This window comes from Littorina saxatilis, linkage group LG1, assembly GCF_037325665.1.
Source record: "Littorina saxatilis isolate snail1 linkage group LG1, US_GU_Lsax_2.0, whole genome shotgun sequence".
Classification (NCBI taxonomy): domain Eukaryota; kingdom Metazoa; phylum Mollusca; class Gastropoda; order Littorinimorpha; family Littorinidae; genus Littorina; species Littorina saxatilis.
The window spans coordinates 101,556,419-101,578,395 of NC_090245.1; the positions used below are offsets into that span (position 1 = coordinate 101,556,419).

Genomic DNA, 21,977 nt, shown 5'->3' on the forward strand with positions numbered 1-21,977 from the left:
GAGGACACTACCGCGACTAGTGCAAAATGGACCTACACCATAGGTATCCTTTCCTGAGAGAAAAACTTTGTCAAATGTTAACACAGCAGAAATTATATGTTGTTTAATTGCTGGGCGCCACCCTCTGAGGGGGATCTCGCTTTACAGATTATACACCACAGTGCCCAACGAATGGTTGTGTGATGTGCCCGCAGCGTGTTGGCGTACATACATGTGCTTGTCACATCTCGCTTTCAGCCTTCACCGCCGGCTAGCCAAGCTGCTTGCAGCACCGGCGAAAAAGAGAGCAGCCTTGCGTAAGTCTCTCCCTGCCAGTAAGCCTCTCCACAACAAGTCCTATGCAAGCTTTAAAGCAACCCTCCACGAGGTGTTGGGTGGTAACTGGGGGCCTTATGTCCCCAGGCAGAATTGCAAGGGCGCGGAGGAGGTTTGGCCCCGAACATGCGGCATGCAGGCCCACCGGTGCGTGGACACGCCCTGGCGCCCATGAACCAAACCCCCAGGTATGGGTTACCTACAAAGACTCTACGTCCCAACGGCTGACCAGGCGGACGAGGAGAGTGTACTCCCAACGGCTGTGAAGGCGGAAGAGGACCCTTAGTCTCACATCCCAACGGTAAAACAGGTGGACGAGGAGCTCCCAACGGCTGTTTTAGCGGATGAAGATGCCCCATGTTTTGCTGCTTTCACAAGCGCCGGGTTGGAAAGACTCGTCAGCCCTGATAGGCAGCTTTCCTAGGAGAAGGACACTCGGAAGTCAAACCCGGCCAGATGAGGGCCGATAACCGTGTGAGGAAACTTGTCTAGGACAAGGAAAAGTCCAAAATCACACCCACGAAGGCCTACCGAAGACGGAAGACACTGACCTTGAGGGTGAGGTGAGAACCGAGTGTCTACGCATCACCGACAAACATGGGTCGAACGCTGAAGAAGAAAACACCACAGTGGAACCCCTTTGTAAGACGTTTATTATTGACAAAACAAAACCTTACATTTACCTACCATTCTTGTGTTTTTAATATTGGGAGAATGTTTATTATGATACCTCTCCCCTGAGAATTTTTATTAATTTTCATTTTACCTTGCTTTTACAGCTGCCTGCCTGAGCAAATTCCAATTACCTACCATTCTTCTTTTTTTATCCTAAATTTTGGAACGTTGGCAGTCTTATCTGTTTTTGGAATTTTTTCATAACTAACGAGCTCACCGTGAACCAGGGCGGAGCGTGGCGGCAGCAGCGTGTCCCAGAGACAGACGTTTTTACTTTCGGACGAGTGGCCGGCAGTGGCGATGAGGCTGGAGCACCCCACGAAGGTGAAGTCTGACGTCGTCTTGTTGTGACATGACAAACTCTGCACACAGTTACAATCAGTCAGAGGGCCGATCATGCATGCCTCATGCCGGGAAATAGCTTAGTCGATAGCGGCGCTGGCTTCAAAACCAGTTTTCGCTATCAACGTGGGTTTGATCCCCACGTTTGGCGAGGGATTTATTTACCCCCGTGTGTACACATGCGCACGATAAAGATCCCAAGTTCACAGCGAAAGTCTCAGGGTTTGAAAACATGAATACACACATGCAAGAAAGAAAAAAAAGGGTAGTGCCGTATACTGTACGGCAGCTGGCTTTCCCCAGGGAGAAAGCAGCCCGAATTTCCATGAGGGTTACCTCACAGGACTGTATGAAATCTTATCCTTATTCTTATCACAAGCGTACCTCAGACTCGCAAAGTAACTTAGTAATTCAATTTCATGTTTCAAGTATTGGGTGTTGGTCTTCTTAATGACCAGAAACATACAAATTATTGGTAAAATCAGTCATGATAAGATCACACTCAAATACTGTAAATGTGTTATACATGTACATAATATGTCACTACATAGGCTACAGTGTTGCTCTTCGTTCATGGACTGAAACTCCCACGTTCACTCATGTTTTGGCACTAAGTGGATTTGAACGTGTATGACCGTTTTTACCCCGCTATTCAGGCAGCATACGCCGATTTCAAGGGGACAAAAGGGATAGAAAATGAGTGATGGAGCAGGGACACACATGTTGACGTACCATGATGGGTTTGTTGAAGTTGCTGCCCAGACCCACTTGCCACAGACAGATAGAGCCTTCCACGTCACTGACACAGCACTGCAAAACACGTCACTGACACAGCACTGCAAAAGAACACAAGACATGCTGTGAGGTTCCTCAACAATAACATGCAAATCCAATCCTGATATTAATGGGGAGAAGTCGAATTCGTGAAATCCACTGCACGAAGCTCGCCGCATGAAGCCTTGGTACTGAATTTTCAGTATAAGACTTCACAACGTCTTTGCGAAGTCAATTTTGGGCTCACTTAAGGAAGGCCGTAACACGGTACTCTAGTCAGTAAGACGTAGAGTTCTAAAGACATGCAGTTCTGAGGACAGAGTCAAAGACATATGCACAACTCTTATCAGGTTCCTTTCTTTACATGCTAAATTTCAGCCTCTGTCTCTCTTCCCATAAAAGAGAAAAAACAAATAAGAACATGCCACAATATGCATGCGTTCTATATCATCCAGAGACAGAAAACAACAAGATATGTACCTTGTTGCCCTGTGCGTTGAAAAGCACCTTGGTGACCTTGGGGAAAGTGCCGGGTTGTCTCAAGGTCGTTACTGGCTGACGATGATCCCATTCCCACAGTCGCACGCAGCCATCCGCACTTCCTGTCAGATCTGTCAGGGCAAGAATACAGTATTAATATATATATATAGATCTCTGCATATATATGTTACAGCCTTAATGTGGATCAAATGCAAAAAGATATCGCTCAGATCCACTTAAAAAACAAAAACAAGAAAGGAATGTTGACAAACCATAACGTTATGTTCAAATATATCGACCCAGCGGTCTTTTAGGTGCACTGACAAACACTAATTCGACAAAAATTATCTGAAAAAATGTTCAGCCGCTTGCAGGGAACTGCACACAAGTGAATGAGGCCAGAATAAAATATAACATATATTTTTATATATTAAAATATTTTTAAAAATGTTGAATCTGAATTTTGGAACGTAATGGCAGTCTATTTGTTTTTTGATTTCAGATCCACTTAAATTTCTGGTGAATGATTTCCTCAGCAAAGAACTACATGCAATTATTTTAATCACCCTTTACAAACTTAGAAACTCCATTCTTCTTGAAAATGAAATAAAACCAAAGAATTTAACTGCTCATTCCACAAGTAATGAAATCCATGTATTCAGTGAAAGAGAAGGAATGTGTACTCACAGTACTGCAGAGTTGGGTGTGAACCAATCTTTCTCACGCCTTGAAGAGCTCGCTGTATTGACTGAGAGAAAAAAAGAAGTAAAGAGGAAATTAGTCATCTTATTTTTCTTCCTGAAACATTGCATGCTTCATTTCATTTCATTTTTTCTTCTTCATTACTTTCTTGGTCCATCGCTGGGAAATTCAGGTTGCTTCCTCCCAGTGGAAAGCTAGCAGCAACAGAGTTGCGCTAACCAGGTGTATTCAGCCCTCTGTGCTTATGGCAGAATGACAGAGGTCTTTTATGTGCCACAGTGGTAACACAGGGGTGGAACATGGATACCGTCTCTGAGTCTGCACATAAAGTTGACCCGTGTCTGTCCCGGCCCGGATTCGAACCTGTGATCCTCGGATCACAAGTCCAGTGCTCTACCCACTGAGCTACCGGGCTCTACCCACTGAGCCACAGGGCTCTACCCACTGAGCCACAGGGCCCTCATGCCATCACTAATGGCGTTCCAAATTCAAAGAACTGACAGAAGGAGAGAAATAAGTATACTAGTATTCAGCAGAAAAGGTGTGTCTTTCATAAAGCCTAAATGCAAGAAAATATTCATAGATAGAATTGATACAAGAAACGATCTAAATAAAATAACAAAGAGCATACACAATCCTCTCTTAACATAAAAAAAAATATATATATACATATATATATATTATACACATGTTGAAATCCATTAAAACAAAAAACAAATCTTCTTCATGGAAATATAACCAGACTGTCTGTTACAATTTCAAAAGTAATACCTTTGCTCCACTGCATATATATTTAATTGATGCTGATTAGATCCTGAGCCTCATGCACTCACTCTTTACACAGTGATATATACTTGGTTAAGCTACCAAGAAACACCACCATGATCTCTTGCTTGCTTACTCTTGGCTGTTCAACGTGGTATTTGTGAGCATTAAACCAGTCTACCTTTCCAAACATCTTTGAACAGATATATTATTTAAAGACACAGTGACACTCCTTCCAGTGTTGACTGTTCACCTTGCAATCTGGGATCTGTCCAGACTGGAGTAAGGCCATTCCTCCACTTAAACATATACCAAAAATCAACTGCCTCAGTGTGCTCTCTGTGAAGATCCAGTTAGACTTTTCTGAATTAATTCCTTAAAAAAATGGGGTTTTTTGGGTTTTGTTTTAAACCCAACAACTTCCAATTTGCACAGAAAGGAAGAAAGTACATCATAGCACGTTGATTTTCTGGTACAATGTGTCTTTATTAATAAAGCAGAGTGATGTGGAGTTATTCCGTGAAAAATCGTGCAGGGCAGATCTCAGATAGTAATTATAGTGATCAGTAGTCCTGTTTTCATGGGAACGTATGTGCCTTTATGAACAGTGCTAAAATAAATAAAATAATATACTAATGCTATACAAATGTTTCATGCTAAGTGAAAAAATATAAATTCTTAAAAAAACAAAACCAAAAACACAACTGACTGACGTAATATCAGCCTGTGGAAATGTGGATTATTAGGACGCATCTACCAAACTTAAAAGAGTGCACATGAGCAGCAATGAAGAATTAATACAGTGGAACCTCCCTTTTAAGACCTTACATTTTTTGGATTTCCTATCCCTGTACATTTAGCCTGAATTTAAGACTTCCACCTTTTTAAGACCTGATTTTCTAATTTCTTTATTTGGTGTTTAAAACGTCGTTTTCAACCACGAAGGTTATATCGCGACGGGGAAAGGGGGGGAGATGGGATAGAGCCACTTGTTAATTGTTTCTTGTTCACAAAAGCAAAAAATTGCTCCAGGGGCTTGCAACGTAGTACAATATATTACCTTACTGGGAGAATGCAAGTTTCCAGTACAAAGGACTTAACATTTCTTACATACTGCTTGACTAAAATCTTTACAAAAATTGACTATATTCTATACAAGAAACACTTAACAAGGGTAAAAGGAGAGACAGAATCCGTTAGTCGCCTCTTAAGACATGCTGGGGAGCATCGGGTAAATTCTTCCCCCTAACCCGCAGGGGGGACCTGATTTTCTAAGATTATGGGAGGTCCTAAAAGGGGGGTTCCACTGTTATGCAATTCACTGTACATGTACTTTTAAATATTACCTGAATTAGATGTATCATAGAGAAACAATACAAACCGTAATACATACACTGTGCACATTTTGTTAGGGCGGGGATAATAGCTCAGTTGGTAGCGCGCTGGATTTGTATTCAGTTGGCCGCTGTCAGCGCGAGTTCGATCCCAGGTTCGGCGGAAATTTATTTCACAGAGTCAACTTTGTGTGCAGACTCTCTTCGGTGTCCGAACCACCCCCCGTGTATACTACATTGGGTGTGCACGTTAAAGATCCCACGATTGACAAAAGGGTCTTTCCTGGCAAAATTGCTTAGGCACAATTAATAATTGTCTACCATACCCGTGTGACTTGGAATAAGGCCGTGAAAGGTAAATATGCGCCGACATGGCTGCAGTCTACTGGCCGTATAAAATTTCATCTCACACGGCATCACTGCACAGCGCCTAGAACTGTACCCACGGAATATGCGCGATATAAGCCTCATTGATTGATTGATTGATTGTTTAATTGTTTCTAACAGCTGATTAATAATAATAATAATAATAATGGAAACTTATAGAGCGCTTACTTGGAAGCTCTAAGCGCTTTACAATGACATTGCTATACACATGTACAAAACCAAGCTTTTCATGCAGTGGTATCTTCAGACCACAGAAATAGCTAACTTAATGCTCTCTTAAACTGAGAAATTTGGGGGGATACATTAATGGGAATATGTGCAATGCGATGTATAATGATTAAAATAATGAACAACATCGAGACACAGATTCCCCCTCTCTTGACTCTCTCTCTCGCGATCTCTCTCTCGCGATCTCTCTCTCGTGATCTCTCTCCATCTCTCTCTTTCGCGATCTCTCTCTCGCGATCTCTCTCTCGTGATCTCTCTCCATCTCTTTCTCTCTCTCTAACTGACTAGACACAACATCTGTTCTGCACAACAAAACTTTACCTGAACAAATATAACATTTACAAAAAGGAAACTCAATCAGACAAGAATTACAGAAAATACAACAGAAGGGAAAGCATAGCTGAAACATAAACACTCAGGGGGGCTCACTCGCAGCAGAGAGACAAGAAGACCATTGAGATTGGTAATTACGTTGTACATAAGACTTGCATACCAACCCTTGCAACCATTTCTGAATTCTTTTTCTTTGCAGTACAATCATCTATTCTAATAACTGTATCCTTGTCTTCTTCCTAAGGCTTGCAAAGATTGATCTTTTTGGAGCCTGATGTTTACATGACCCGCCCCTTAAACACTTTCTACCCCACCTATGCTGACCAAGGCTTTTTTTTAGCCAAGACCAGCTGTGCTGCAGCAGGTCACTCAGAATTGTAGTAACTGTGTATCAACACGCTGGAATGCCGGCGTTAGATTGACGTTACAGGAAGCGACTGAAGCTAAGCGTCTGAGCGGTTATATCCGTACCTGGTCAGATAGGACACTGTAATATAAAGCAATTATGACACTGTAATATTTCCCAATGTTGATCTGGGAAACAAATTAGGGACAATAGCACTCTAAATGTATACCTGCCACCTGCCTTCCGAGTCTTACACACTATGCTATTCTTCATAACTACTGTATACTACAGTCACAAATATCTTTTATGTAATTCATATGCAAGCTGGCAAAAACAGAGTGAAAATATCATTATATGCGAACTTAGTTACATTTACGAAGGAAAGCCATGAAAGATTACGTTAGGCAGAAAGAAAGACAGAAAAGAAGATCTAGAATGCAAGAATAAGTCATGAAAAAACCCAATGATGAACAAAAAACGATTCCAAAGACAACACTAAAAAGGGAAAGAAAAAACAATTCAGTAAAGAAAAACATGTGCCCACTGAAGATGAAACATTTGGTTTCACAGAAGAACTAATTACAATGAAAACAACAAAATGCACACAAATTCACTTTTCGACTCAAAGTGGGTCGATCTACGAACTTTGCAGCACAGCAAATTCATGACTCACCGATCGAATAAGCCGGTGACTGCGATCTAATATGCAATGCGACATAGCAGGGTTCTGGATACCCATGTTACTTAAGCTTTTCACCTGTATGTGTCCCAAGCAAAATGCCGCAAGAAAAAAACACATCCAACACAAAGACATTAAATGAAAAATGACTGAAGTGTAGTCACTTGCATATATTTGGCGGGACAAGAATGACAGGCAGATTTCACACCCCAGTAAAAGTGATTTTATAGGCATTACAGATAAGATAAGAAAAAAGAACAAGTCGCGTAAGGCGAAAATACAATATTTAGTCAAGTAGCTGTCGAACTCACAGAATGAAACTGAACGCAACGCAACGCAGCAAGACCGTATACTCGTAGCATCGTCACTCCACCGCCCGTGGCAAAGGCAGTGCCCGTGGAATTGACAAGAAGAGCGGGGTATTCGTTGCGCTGAGAAGGATAGCACGCTTTTCTGTACCTCTCTTCGTTTTAACTTTCTGAGCGTGTTTTTAATCCAAACATATCATATCTATATATTTTTGGAATCAGGAACCGACAAGGAATAAGATGAAAGTGTTTTTAAATTGATTTCGAAAAAAAAATTTTGATAATAATTTTTATATATTTAATTTTCAGAGCTTGTTTTTAATCCAAATATAACATATTTATATGTTTTTGGAATCAGCAAATGATGGAGAATAAGATAAACGTAAATTTGGATCGTTTTATAAATTTTTATTTTTTTTTACAATTTTCAGATTTTTAATGACCAAAGTCATTAATTAATTTTTAAGCCACCACGCTGAAATGCAATACCGAAGTCCGGGCTTCGTCGAAGATTACTTGACCAAAATTTGAACCAATTTGGTTGAAAAATGAGGGCGTGACAGTGCCGCCTCAACTTTCACGAAAAGCCGGATATGACGTCATCAAAGACATTTATCAAAAAAATGAAAAAAACGTTCGGGGATTTTATACCCAGGAACTCTCATGTCAAATTTCATAAAGATCGGTCCAGTAGTTTAGTCTGAATCGCTCTACACACACACACACACACACACACACACACACACACACGCACATACACCACGACCCTCGTTTCGATTCCCCCTCGATGTTAAAATATTTAGTCAAAACTTGACTAAATATAAAAAAGAGTTCAAAGCATATGCTGATCCTTATTATTTTTTTTAAATGTTGATAATTCATTGCTGCTAAATGTGTCCATGATTATGTATACATCGAATGATTTACGCTCAAAGTCATGCATGTATGTGTTATGCTGTTATGATGCAAACAATAATGCAGTTATGAAACTGCAAGTTAATTTATAACTGACTTCAAGTGACACCGAGTCCCAACACCTCCTTATTCTAAAAAGCTCCAACACCAGTCCTTATTCTAAAAAGCCCCAACACCTCCTTATTCTAAAAAGCCCCAACACCTCCTTATTCTAAAATGCCCCAACACCTCCTTATTCTAAAAAGCCCTAACACCCCCTTATTCTAAAAGGCCCAAATTAACACCATAACAATTAATTCCCACAACAAACAGAAGTATAAAATGACACACAAACATTGCACACTGTAATGCACCAGTGACCAAAAAGCAAAAAAAAATAGGGGGGTATATTTTTCATTTAGTTGTAATACAGCAAAAGAAAAAATCTGAAATGCCCACATATTTATTTTACATGTACAACCAGTTATATTGTTTTCTTTTTTTCCTCATACAGGTCACAGAAGAAGAAGGGAAGTAAGTCTGGTAATACATGTACACTGAAAAGCATTTATTAAGTCCTTCTATAATTTTATTAGCTGCTATGCCAGAACAAAGAATTCCCAGATTACATGAATATGCTTTTATATTATGACAATTTCTGATTTGGCTAAAACAAAGGGGATTAGATGAGGGACTCAGACAACTTTCCTTCAGATGGAAATTAGGTTAAGACATGTACATGGAAATATTGGAAAAGAGAAATTTCTTATAATGTGACAATCAAAGCTTGTGAAATTGTCCTTCTATGATTGAGTTTAGTAAAGGGAAGATAAAAGAAAATGAGAAATATGAACCATCTAGCCAAAAAATACAACAAACAACCAACTAAAAAAGTAAATGTATAAATAAAGAAATAAGGGTAAGTTTTATTTATTTATTTATTTTTTATTAATCTATTGTGTAAATTATTTTATTTAACTTTTTGTGTTTAAAGTGAGCAAAGAACAGTAGGGCCCGTGAATAAGCACCTAGTTTATCTCCTCTCATGCAGGCAAAATAATGATAGCTGCACTTTCAGGGTCATCATGAAAATAAGTGGCCAAGAAAAAACGCACAAACAGAGGCATATACATAAACAATTAAATCACCAAAGACATTCAAGACTTAAAACAGTTCTTACCATCTTTGAGGGCAGTTTGGGCTGCTGAAAATTTGGAATAAGGGTGTACATGTTAAAGATGAATTGTTTTTTTCTTGTTAATGGGGTAGTTGTGTTTGCTTGCTTTTTTGTAGGGCTTAAGTGTGTGTGTGTGTGTGTGTGTGTGTGTGTGTGTGTGTGTGTGTGTGTGTGTGTGTGTGTGTGTATGTGTGTCACAGTGTGTGTGTGATGGGGGAGGGGGAAGCAGAGGGAGGGTACATGGTCTGAGGTGCATGGTTAAAAGGGACCAAGGACACCAGTAGTAAAACTCGTATAAAGTAACAAATGAGTGGTCAATGAACTTGAGTATAAGTATGTCTTCTGTTTACCTGTACACAGCAAGTTAATGAAGCTGATGTGCTGGTCAATACTTTGTCTGACTGACTACAACATATTAATTCAAGCAAGCCTTCTGTTAGGAGCTTCAAAGCAAAACCACAGGGATGGTGTTCACGCAATGTGCACCACCATATTCCATCGGTCTACATTAGTCATTTACAAAGCGTGTTAATAACCCTCCAGCTCAAGTTGCGACTGAGGATTATAGTATTATAGTATAAGCCGACAAGCAGTTTGTCGTGTTTGTGATTCCACACTTTCATTAAAAAGCTTGTTACATTTAGTAATGTTGCAAACTCTGACCCGCACCACATGCTTTAATGGCCGAAGCGTCAGTTACTCTTGGCTAAGCACAAAACAAACGCAAATTGACAAAGGGGGGGGGGGGGGGGGGGGAGACAAAAACCCGCTGGCTGTCAAGCAGTACCTCAGAAAGGATTACAAAAGCTGGCAATCCATGAATTTGAACAAAAAAAGTTCTGTCTAACTGTCAATCACTCCTGTCAATTTACCAAGTCTTGTCAGGAGTTATGAAAAACAAAAGAGAGAGAGCGAGAAAAAACCCACAACTAAATGTGGTGTTACAGTGGTACTTGCGATGTGAGGCCCCTCCGATGAGAGGACACCTCCCTTAAAAGGACATCTTCAGGCATCCCTTGGTCTATTATCTTTACCAAATCTGCAATGTTGGGCCACTTTTAGTTTGCCCCAATGGTGTCCTTTCATCGCAGGTACCACCGTACTTTCAGAAAAAAAAAGAACAAACTGCCCATTTTGCAAAAAGATGCAAATGTGCAGAAGGGTGTCAGACTCAACAAACACTCACCACACTGGTCCCTCGACCAGTCTGAAGACCCTGAGTGGAGCCAGCGGGCGACGGGAGGTAGGGGGTGTTTGGCGTCTGAGAGCCGCTGTGGGGCGCAGGCGTGTCCTGCGGTGTGTGGATCACCAGGAACTCCGGCATCGTCTCCGTTACGTTGCTGATTGGGCTGAAAGGAACAGTGTGGGGCAAAATGTTTAAAAGATGTGCATAATTCATGTACATGTACAACAAATTACACTGTGATCACAGTGCTTACAGACGCTAGCACTGTGGCTTCACCCTGGACTCTAAGCCCATGCATAAACAGAACATTTAAACTTGCCTTGTTGTTTTTTGCTGGTGTTATTTTTGACTTTGTGTGATTGTCTGTCTTTGGTCTGTTTGTCTCTCTGTCTGTCTCTATCTGTCACTGCATAGTGTGTCTTTGGTCTGTTTGTCTCTCTGTCTGTCTCTATCTGTCACTGCATAGTGTGTCTTTGGAATGAGGGGGGCTTTTTTGTTATTTTGTTGTTGTTGACAATTACTTACCTGGCCCTTTTCTCATACACATGCACGCATTAGTTTAATTTTTTTCTCTCAATTATACCTCTTTTTGACAAGATGAGGATTTTCACCCTTTTTCAAATAAAGTCTTGCACATGCATATAACGATAATACTGCGTGGCATTCAAACCATGTCATGAACATGTTGGCAGCTGATCTATACACAGCTGCACACATCTATAATGATGAGACTGCCATACAAGTATAGTTTTGCAGCTGCCATCCCGTGTTTGATCTGCAGGTCACATTCCACTCAATGTTTTCCCTTTCCATTTTGAAAATAAGATTAATTCTTTAAGATTTATCTTCCAGCAACACATGCCATGCAAAAGACAAATTAACTCAACACAATAAATGAATCATATAAACTATGGATTGTGAAGGGGATTTACTGGGGATTCATTACATCACAGGCCAGACACCTACTGTGTTTAAAAAACATCAGAAAAACTGATCTGGTCTGAAAAAAGACAAACACTAAAAGAGGATATGCAAGTCTTTCAAAAAGTCTCATGTAAAACAAATAATAAAGCAAGCAATTAAAGACTACAGATATAAAAACACCACAAACCAATTTAACAATTGCAATCTTTTCTCGTGAAAATCTTTGGAATTTTTGACAAGACGCTGAAGAACAAGTAGTAAACTGACAAACTAAACTCTCAGCTATTTACAATAATACAATATATTTTATACTTTTTCTAAAGGTTGTACCTTTTTCAACAATACAAGACCAAATCAAATGAAACCCTACCACAGATGAAGACATACAGACATACAGACAGACAGACAGACAGACAGAGCACACACATTCAAATCAAAACTTAAAACAATCAAACCCTTTCTACTTCCCAAAACCATCACCTCAAAACGGAAGTATACTGTGTGTTGACACAAGCCATTGTTTCTTTTGTTATTTTAGTGTTTTTTTTACATATATTCTTGTGGTGTTTTTTTCCTGAACAGGTAGCAGCATCAAAAATACGTAAACCAAGAATAAAATAAGGCATTAATTTTAGCTATATATCTACAAAAATACACGAGATCACGGAAGAAAGAAAATAAGGAAAAAAGTCTGAATCATTTTATTGTCCACAAGCCCTCTGCAGACATAGGAAGGAGATAGAACAAATCAAAACAAAAGAAATTTGTGTTAATAAAAATGTACATGTGAATAAATGATAATGAAACAAAAATGACTACTCAGTAAAATAGAAAAAAGTGAAGCATCTACAGTATAACTGGCTGTTCAGAAAAATGTCAACAAATATACCACAAACTTAAACGGAGAAGCCAAAGGCAAAATACAGTTTACAATTCACTGCATAAATAAACCGTGAAAATTATGAACACCCGAGCGCTACAATGTTTGATGAGAGCAAACTCCATTGCCGTTTTTGACGATACACTTCTGAAACCAAAATTGGTCGTATAATCCCAAAACCGAGCTTGGCAGAGAGTACAGGTCACCTGGGAGCCATGAATGGCAAAATCTCACCGCGTTACTACGATATCCCCACTACACGTGCACACAGCGCTATATTTTCGCTGCCGTGGCATTATGGGGATATTTCCGACACTGCTACAGCGACGCTGCCGAAGGCTGAAATGCATGTACAAACAATCAGTGCCTGAAAGAAAACATCCGTTTACTACATACAACACTTATTTGTACACAAACTGACAAAGTTAGAACTGTTCGCTTTTTTCATTTTGAAAGACAGTTTGACAAACAGCATGGCAACAACAGAGAGACAGAGACAGACACTGCCACAGTGCGATTCGACAAGAGAATTGTAGTCTCCCCTTTTCCTCAGCTTTCTTTGCTTCACACAATGTTTTTAACAAATCTAGCACAAAACTATACTTTTTTTCACATTTGTTTTCACAATACTTACTTACTTACTGCCTTTCACGCCTGGTGGCGTGTAGGGCAGCGTTTTCACAATACATGTACTCACAAAACAATTCTCTATAGCGTCGGTAACAATAACAACTTCTGAACGTAGAAAATAAACACAGGACAAATACAACACATTCTACATACACAAAACTTAAATGCTTAACAATACCAAGCAAATTATTCAATCATAAAACAAGGAGATGGCTACGTCATGCTACAAGTATTGCAAGAAAAGAATTAACGGAAACTGTTGCACTGAAAACACTAAAATCATCCTGAATGTCCTGATTTCAGACCTTGAAAACTGAGACACTGGTGTAACTGTTCCGACTACAGCTCTACATCTACCCTACATCAAACATTCAGATCATAGATCAATCCTTGATTTGGCTGCTGCAATTGCCATTTGAGGAACACCAAGAACAGTGGAACCCCCCTTTTAAGACCCCCCAATCTAAGACTCCCTCCTTTTTAAGACCTTGATTTTTTTTCTGATTTTCTGTTCATAACTGTTGTACTGTAATATTCTTTCTTTCTTTATTTGGTGTTTAATGTCGTTTTCAACCACGAAGGTTATATCGCGACGGGGAAAGGGGGGAGATGGGATAGAGCCACTTGTCAATTGTTTCTTGTTCACAAAAGCACTAATCAAAAATTTGCTCCAGGGGCTTGCAACGTAGTACAATGTATGACCTTACTGGGAGAATGCAAGTTTCCAGTACAAAGGACTTAACATTTCTTACATAACAACTGTGTGAATGGTGCTATACTGAATGAAAGAGTGTGACATGAAGTTCTTGTACATCATTGTAAAGAGTGTGCATGACGTTTTAGTTTAGATGTCAAGCGCTTAGAGCAAGCCTTTTTAACGAAAGTTTTTGATTTAGCGCTATATAAATGTTCTTATTATTATTATTATTATTACATACTGCTTGACTAAAATCTTTACAAAAATTGACTATATTCTATACAAGAAACACTTAACAAGGGTAAAAGGATAAACAGAATCCGTTAGTCGCCTCTTAACACATGCTGTTCTGAGTATCGGGTAAATTCTTCCCCCTAACCCGCGGGGGGGATTTTTAAGACCCAATGTTCTCAGATTTTGGATGTCTCAGAAGGGGGGTTCCACTGTACAGTACATCCTGTGTAAAATGTTCTTGGACAAAACTAGGAAAGCGGGTCGGGAGGGGGGAACAGCCTCAGTTTCACATGCAATGCAATCTGTCCCAAAGTAATTGTGAAACATGCATATGGATATCTGTCATGCACTACCGCCCATAACACAGAGCTGATGATGGTGTGAAAGGTTGTACGGAGTGAATGCAACAGACAATGTTTAGAAATAACTCTGAGAGGGTGTTTATAGGCTCTGGAAGAGCCGGTGTAACATGAAAAAAGTACTCCACGAAAAATTTACTCCGGAGTAAAATCTCGTTACAATTTTTTTACTCCGAGTACACATGTTGTACGAAAAAAAAACCTCCCCAAGGTATGAAAAATTGACTCCAACCACAAAAATTTTACCCCACAAAACTTTGAGTAAACATTTCCGTCTAAAAACTTTGTGGAGTATTTTCTTTTTGTTGGATGTCCGAAAAAAAAACCTACTCCCTGCACAGTTGTGAGCGATATACTCCCTGCACAGTTGTGAGCGATATACGCGTTTAAATGAATTAATGAGCTCAGATGTGCATTTTGTGCAGTAACCGTACGATACGATGCCCGAACATCAGCTACCTCTGATAAAACTGTTGACATTTGCAAGAAATACTTGAAACAAAATGCACTGACAAACAAAAAGCTTATCAACATGTCCATAATTACAATATTTTATACACATTGTTAAGGTTGGGTGCAACTTGCAAGGGTTGAAGCAAAACCCAGTGCCAGCGGCCGTGGAGTACATGGGAATCACCCACAGCAACCTGGTGGAAACTGGCTTGCACACACCACAGCAAGGGATTAACTGCAATTAAGCTAACCTTTTCCTTTGAACGTCTAATCACGGAAATGTACATGTACAGTGGAACCCCCCTTTTAAGACCTCAAAAAATCTGAAAATCAGGTCTTAAAAAGGAGGGGGTCTTAAAATGGGGGTAATATAACAGAGGTTATGAAGAGAAAGTCTGAGAAAACAGGGTCTTAAAGGGGAGGAAGTCTTAAATTGGGGGATCTTAAAAGGGGGCTTCCACTGTACTACAAACTCTTCTCTTAACCCACTGACATGCTAACACGTTCCCTGGGCCCGGCAAACATCAAAGACAAAAGCAGGGCTGGCGGGCAGGAATGAAAAGCTGGATTCCTCAGGTACTGAATCACACAGCGACGGTGTCCTGTAGTGTGTTGCACAATCACTCAAAGCAAAAGCTGGATTCCTCAGGTACTGAATCACACAGCGACGGTGTCCTGCAGTGTGTTGCACAATCACTCAAAGCAAATGCTGAAGCAATAGCAAGATCTGGCAGTGATGGCGCTAATACTTTTTCAAACTGGTACACAAACTTTGATGATGAAAACTATCCAGAAAAAATGGTAGGCTGGTCATTGGAACCAGTAAGAGTCCAACTCAGACTACTGGTTTTGTTGTTTTACCAGGGAAAAAAACAGTAGTTCTAAAAATCAATCGGTAGGTTATACCGGCAGCCAATTATTTTCCGGTATTTTCTCATTTCAACCAGTAAAATACCGGTAATTACCGGTTTTTACGTCACGCGTTTGCCAAGATCTGCAGTCTTGGTGTGAGCAAAACAACGTATGATTTGGAACATTGGAGAAAAAAAGTGAGTCACGGGTGACGCACTATCTACACATACGCGTACAGGTCTTTGTTACACGTTCCATCATCTAGAACACTGTAATGGCTCGGGCATGTAACTCGTCACCTCCAAGATGACATTATTGCTTCACAGGTGAATGCAAGAACTACAGTGAGATTTTCGCATTAAAACACCTGTTTTCTTTCCTTACAACCATCCCTCCCTTGCTGTGGCCCTTTTCATTTTTACGTATCATCCTTAATCTGTTAGCTTCACCAAATGGGAGAGGGTATGGCTACTTGTGCTTGTGTTTTCTTCAGACTGTAAAACAGTACCAAAAATAGAATCAAAATAAAAACAAAAAAGTAATGAATAGCACATCAATTCTTGCTAAACTACCATTTTCATAAAAAAAAGAAAGATTTCAGGCACCGATCTGGAAAAATGCTAATCAAACTGCCGGAATTCCAGATGCACCCACTGCACTTTACCTAGACCTAGCCATAATACCTGATACGATAGTCTTTTTCTTTTTTGAGTCTAACCTGTGGAGTATTTTTTCACAGGGGGCACAGAACAGAAGAGAAAAGGAGGTGGAGCCAGCAAAGGCTAAAGAATGTCATGCCTGCAGGGAAACAAGAACACTTGGCAACACACTCAGCCAGCAGCTAAACGACTGTCTGAGGGTGGTGGTAAACACAGGAATGTTGCGGTGCATGGCAGGATTCCCCCCACCACCCCCTCGCTGTTCCCTCCCCCCTCAATGCTCCCACATGAATACATCAACACAAACCAAAATAAAATCAAACAGAAAAAGCGCAATGAGATAATGTACAGCGGTTCCCTGCAATGTGAGGCCACCTCCAATGAGAGGACATCTCCCAATAAAGGACACCTCCCAATAAAGGACAGACTCTGTACCATATTTTCGGGGCTATAAGGCACCACTTTTTCCTCAGCTTTAACCCTTGTCCCATATTGGCCGATATCGTCTTGTGTATCATATTAGTGCCTAAAGAAGCATCCACATGTTATACTAACATTGCTATATAAAGGAACATAACACTCCCTCTCTAGTGATATGCATGTTTCTGCTACCATGACCCTGGCAAAGTTATCTGGGATATCAAAGGCGGCAGTCTCATTGACCCAGGGTCAGAAGGTCAGTGTCTGTTAACTAGAGCAGGCAGCTGGTCTCAGCTGAAAAGTATGGGTCATTGACCCGAGGCCACAAGGCCAACCAGCTATTACAATCAGAGACTATAGAGTATACAGAGACGCGTCATCCTTCTTTGCGCTGCGGTGCGAAATTGAGACCGGCCAGCCCAGCGCGGGAAAAGAGCCACACCCTGCCGCACAAGGAAACTCGCGTTTCGCGGCTGCTGTCGGCTGTGTTTATATCACGGTTATATTAAAATACTGTCTGTTCTGTCCGGCTGACAGTGCTGCAAAAAGTAACTGGATGAAAAAATATGTTTGTTTGTGAACATCCTTTTTAAATGACCATAAAAACACCGCAGAAATGGTATAGATTAAAATTAAATCACATTTTCTTGGGCAATATTCGCTGGATCGCTGTAGTTATGCAAACATGATTCAAGTCAGTCTCTTTTCACGACCTAACCGTCGTTATTTTTGTGTGTTTTAATCAAATACAAATACATACTGAATACATGGTCAGTTAAGCCTGAGAAAATATGTCAGGAATAAATCGTTTAACGAAATAGTTCCCGGTTAAATCGGTAACTAAGGCATTTAGTCAATTTGGTGTCGTCCCAGCACATCGAAACTGAAATGGGTTGTCAATTACACGGAGCTAAGAAGTTATCATGAAAGAAAAACTGTAATTCTTGTGACCAAACCGGCTGACTTTAAAGAATCTTGATCGATCGATGATATTTGGCTCACGTAAGTGTAGCCTATGCGATCGTAACTTTGTCTGTCTGTGCGTGCGTGCGTGCGTCTGTGCGTGTGTATGTCTGTGGTAGAAACTCTAACATTTGAAGACGTCACATTACATTGACGTCACATTATGACGTAAGAGGTTAGACGTCACGCGAAGGAAGTACTGAAAGTCTCGGTCATTATTATTTTGAGCGCGCCGAGACTAGTTGGCAGTCGTGTCCTTGTAAGTAGGCTACATGCAGACAGACAGATCTAGATCTAGTGTCTCGCTTTCTTGCACAGTTTCACCTATGCTCTTTCTGTGTGTGTGTGTGTGTGTGTGTGTGTGTGTGCAGGGGCGGACGAGGGGGGGGGGTTTCAGGGGTTTCCGGAAACCCCCCCCCAGCCAAAAAAAATTTTTTAAATGGTGTTTTTTTGGGGTATTAATCAGTGACAAAATCTGCTGCCTGAAACTGGTAATGATCATCCTCAAAATGCACCAGATTGCACCATTTTGCATCCTTTTTTACAAAATTTTCCGGGGGGGCATGCCCCCGGACCCCCCTAGCAAGCTAGGCGCTTTGCGCCGTCGGCTCGGCGCTTCGCGCCTTCACACCCATATCTTCACAATATACTTTTGGAAACCCCCCCCATAAAATGAACTGATCCGCCCCTGGTGTGTGTGTGTGTGTGTGTGTGTGTGTGTGTGTGTGTGTGTGTGTGTGTGTGACGGAGTGATTGAGTTTGTGTTACTGTTTGTCGATTTCTTACGTGAGCCTTGATGGCTTCGCCTCTTGTCTTATTTCTTTTCAGTTGTTTCTTTCTTGTTCAGAAAGCTCTCTCTCTCTCTCTCTCTCTCTCTCTCTCTCTCTCTCTCTCTCTCTCTCTCTCTCTCTCTCTCTCTCTCTCTCTCTCTCTCTCTCTCTCTCTATCTTATTATGGCAAGATTCCGAGGTGGAATAACAGAACTATTTGTGCACGTTAATCGATATAAGAGATACGATGCGGATATGTTGTTATGCCCCTTTTTTCCAGGGAAAGTAAAGAAGATGAGTTTTATTTTGTGCTTTGTTGCCCCGCACTTCGTGATTTGCGATGCCAGTTTATTCCTGCTAAGTTTTATAGAAACCCAAGTTTACACAAGTTTTCTATGCTTTTGGCATCTGTGAATGAAGGTATTGTTCGAAAGTTGTCAGCTTATCACGGTGTACAAAGCATTTCGGCTACGTAGTGTTGTTATGTCTTAGTTCATGTAAGCCTACGGTATATTTTATTTGAAATGTAATGTCTTAGTTCGTGTATGAACTATGATTTATTTCATTTGATTTGTGTGCAAATGTCATTATGTCATTGTATATATGTTCACGCCCGTCATTTACAATCAAAATATTAATCATGATAAATGATACTAACGCACGGCCGTGTCAATCAAACGAGATGGTTATCTAATCGATCACCGACCGTATTGCCACTAGATCAGTCTATCAGTTCCAGACTTGGCATGCCGAAATGAGATAAAGTAGAGGAGAAATAAATCTTATACATGTGAAACTAGTACCAACATGCACAGCTTGGACTGGTTTGAGGCTGTAGTGTGTACATTGTGTGTTTTCACTGTTCCGGTAGAATAGATCTACACGCAGTTCGACGCTACAACTTTTACTGATTTTCCAACATTTAACGAGAGAAAAATTGAAGAAACAATCCTCACCTACTCTCTTCCTTGGGAAATTTGAACATCCTCAAGCCTTTGGCATGTGCGTTTGAGCAATTGATGGCCGAACACCATGCCCCACTGCGTTTTCGCGTTGGCGCGACCATGCTTGTGCAGCACGATATCACCACTGCTGTGGAAAGAGAAAGTAGGTGGTTCCATGTTTCCGCGTGGTGGCGCCACTGGGCTTCCGGTCTCACTTTTCAGCACCGTATGGAGCGTCTCTGTATACTCTATAGTCTCTGTTACAATGCAGTTCTTTTAAACTTTTAAGCTATGTGACACTTTTGTGCTCTCTAAGAAAAAGAAAGGAAATAGTTATGTGTGCAACTGGTAAGCTTTGTACACTGGAAAACTAGTTATTATTATGCTGTTTGCGAAGTTCTAGAAAGAAGAACTATATTATTCTTTTGGTCATGGAATTACTTTGAGAACTACAAAACTTAGCGATGATTGAGATATAAACAACTGAACAAAATGTCAAAACAAAAGACAAAAGCCAGGAAGCCAAGTGTGAACAAATGGTGTGATAGTAAGTAATAGTACGTCAAATCAAACAAGCACGAAGGTCAGAGTACTGCAGGTGACACCTTCTGACCTTTGGAATGGAGCGACCTTGACCTCCTCGGTGACATTCCAAACAGAATTGAGGTTGTGAGACTTAACGTCAAGAACAAGCCAATTTTCTGTGTGTTCGCCTATCTGCTCTTCCCGAATGTTGCCTCCATCGCTGGCAAAACCAAAGTGGCAGATGACATCAAGCTTATTTTAATCATGACCCTTTCTTCCATTTCATATGAGGGATCAGCTCAGATTGACCTTCCTCAATACAATGTTAAACAATAGAACAATAGAGAGACAAAAAACACTACATTCTGTTCATAACAAATCATAAACAGTATATCTCCGCTTCCTGAATAACTATTTTCATGGTGTATTCAGAAGTAAGTTTCATTAGGTTTACTCTTTACATGCTCCCAATCTGCAAGAGGTTGTCAGCCTATGCAATAAACCCTTCATTCATTCATTCATGTAGTCTCTCTCTGACTCTCTCTCTCCCCCTCTCTCTCTCTCTCTCAGTCTCCCTCTCTCACTATCTCTCTCTCTCTCTCTTTCTCTCTCTCTCCCTCCCTCCCTCCCTCGCTCCCTCGCTCCCTCCCTCCCTCCCTCCCTCCCTCCCTCCCTCCCTCCCTCCCTCCCTCCCTTCCGCCCTCCCCTGCAAACCACAAAGGAAACTACCAAGTACAAGAGATGGATATAACAACTTCACAGCCAAACTGGTCCACTGTGCCTTGGGTCTTCCTGGATCCAGACATGTACCTGACAAAAGTCAGCACCACAGGACTCAGTTTCCTGACCAGCCATTGGTCCATGGAATGCGGTCTGGTCAAAAGCAAGCTTGCATAATCATACAAAAACACACACACACACACAACAAAATACAAATCTAGACTCATCTACCAACACAATACAAAACATCCCCCTCTGTTACTGGCAAGCAGAGGTACAAAGGTTAACGGGTACCCACTTTTTGAGCATCTCGATGTCGTACTCGTTCTCATCGTTGAGCCAGGTGGGCGGGTGGAGCAGCAGACCCACGTCCAGCTCCATCAACTTGCTCTGAGTGGCCAGTGCCATCAGCGAGGCGTTCGCCTGAAAACCGTGCCACACCTTTAGCATTGTTGTTGCCACACATCCACAGACACATACACAGACAAAGCACAGACACACAAGCACTCACAAACACACAAGCAAAGAAAAACAAGTAAAGACACAGAGACACAAGCACAGACACCCAAACACAAAAGCACCGACACAGACACACAAGCACAGACACCCAAACACAAAAGCACCGACACAGACACACAATCACATACACAGACACACAATCACATACACAGACACACAATCACATACACAGACACACAATCACATACACAAGCACAGACACTGACACGCAAGCACAGACACAGACCCACTACAAACACAGACACCCAAACACAAAAACAGACACACAAAGACCGACACAGACAGAAGTGCAATGACACAGCTGAGCATTATGACCTGGTTGATGGCAAAGCTGGTGATGATGTCTTGCTCCTTGTGCACCACTTTCATGGGATCCTGCAACCTGGGCTCGTCGCTGCTTCCTGTACGCATCGAGTCATCCTGAAACACCACACACACCTCACAGTCTTTCGTATTTCTATAAGGCCTAAAAAAAAAAATAGGTGTGGTTACGGTAACCCGAC

General features: G+C 41.0%; 1 protein-coding gene across 2 annotated transcripts in view; it reads right to left on the minus strand.

Annotated features, from left to right (window-relative positions):
* The window catches only part of LOC138947869 (dmX-like protein 2), a 128,695-nt gene that overhangs the window by 11,484 nt on the left and 95,234 nt on the right, over nt 1–21,977 (minus strand). Inside the window, exons 51-58 of one of the 2 annotated variants that reach the window (XM_070319433.1) lie at nt 21,790–21,894; nt 21,254–21,378; nt 10,926–11,088; nt 9,743–9,766; nt 3,274–3,334; nt 2,587–2,717; nt 2,065–2,142; nt 1,208–1,352 (exon numbers count right to left, since the gene is read on the minus strand). In XM_070319433.1, the coding sequence (XP_070175534.1) occupies nt 1,208–1,352; nt 2,065–2,142; nt 2,587–2,717; nt 3,274–3,334; nt 9,743–9,766; nt 10,926–11,088; nt 21,254–21,378; nt 21,790–21,894 (832 nt within the window). The remainder of the gene's footprint in view (nt 1–1,207; nt 1,353–2,064; nt 2,143–2,586; nt 2,718–3,273; nt 3,335–9,742; nt 9,767–10,925; nt 11,089–21,253; nt 21,379–21,789; nt 21,895–21,977) is intronic. The other variant, XM_070319443.1, reaches the window with a different exon arrangement.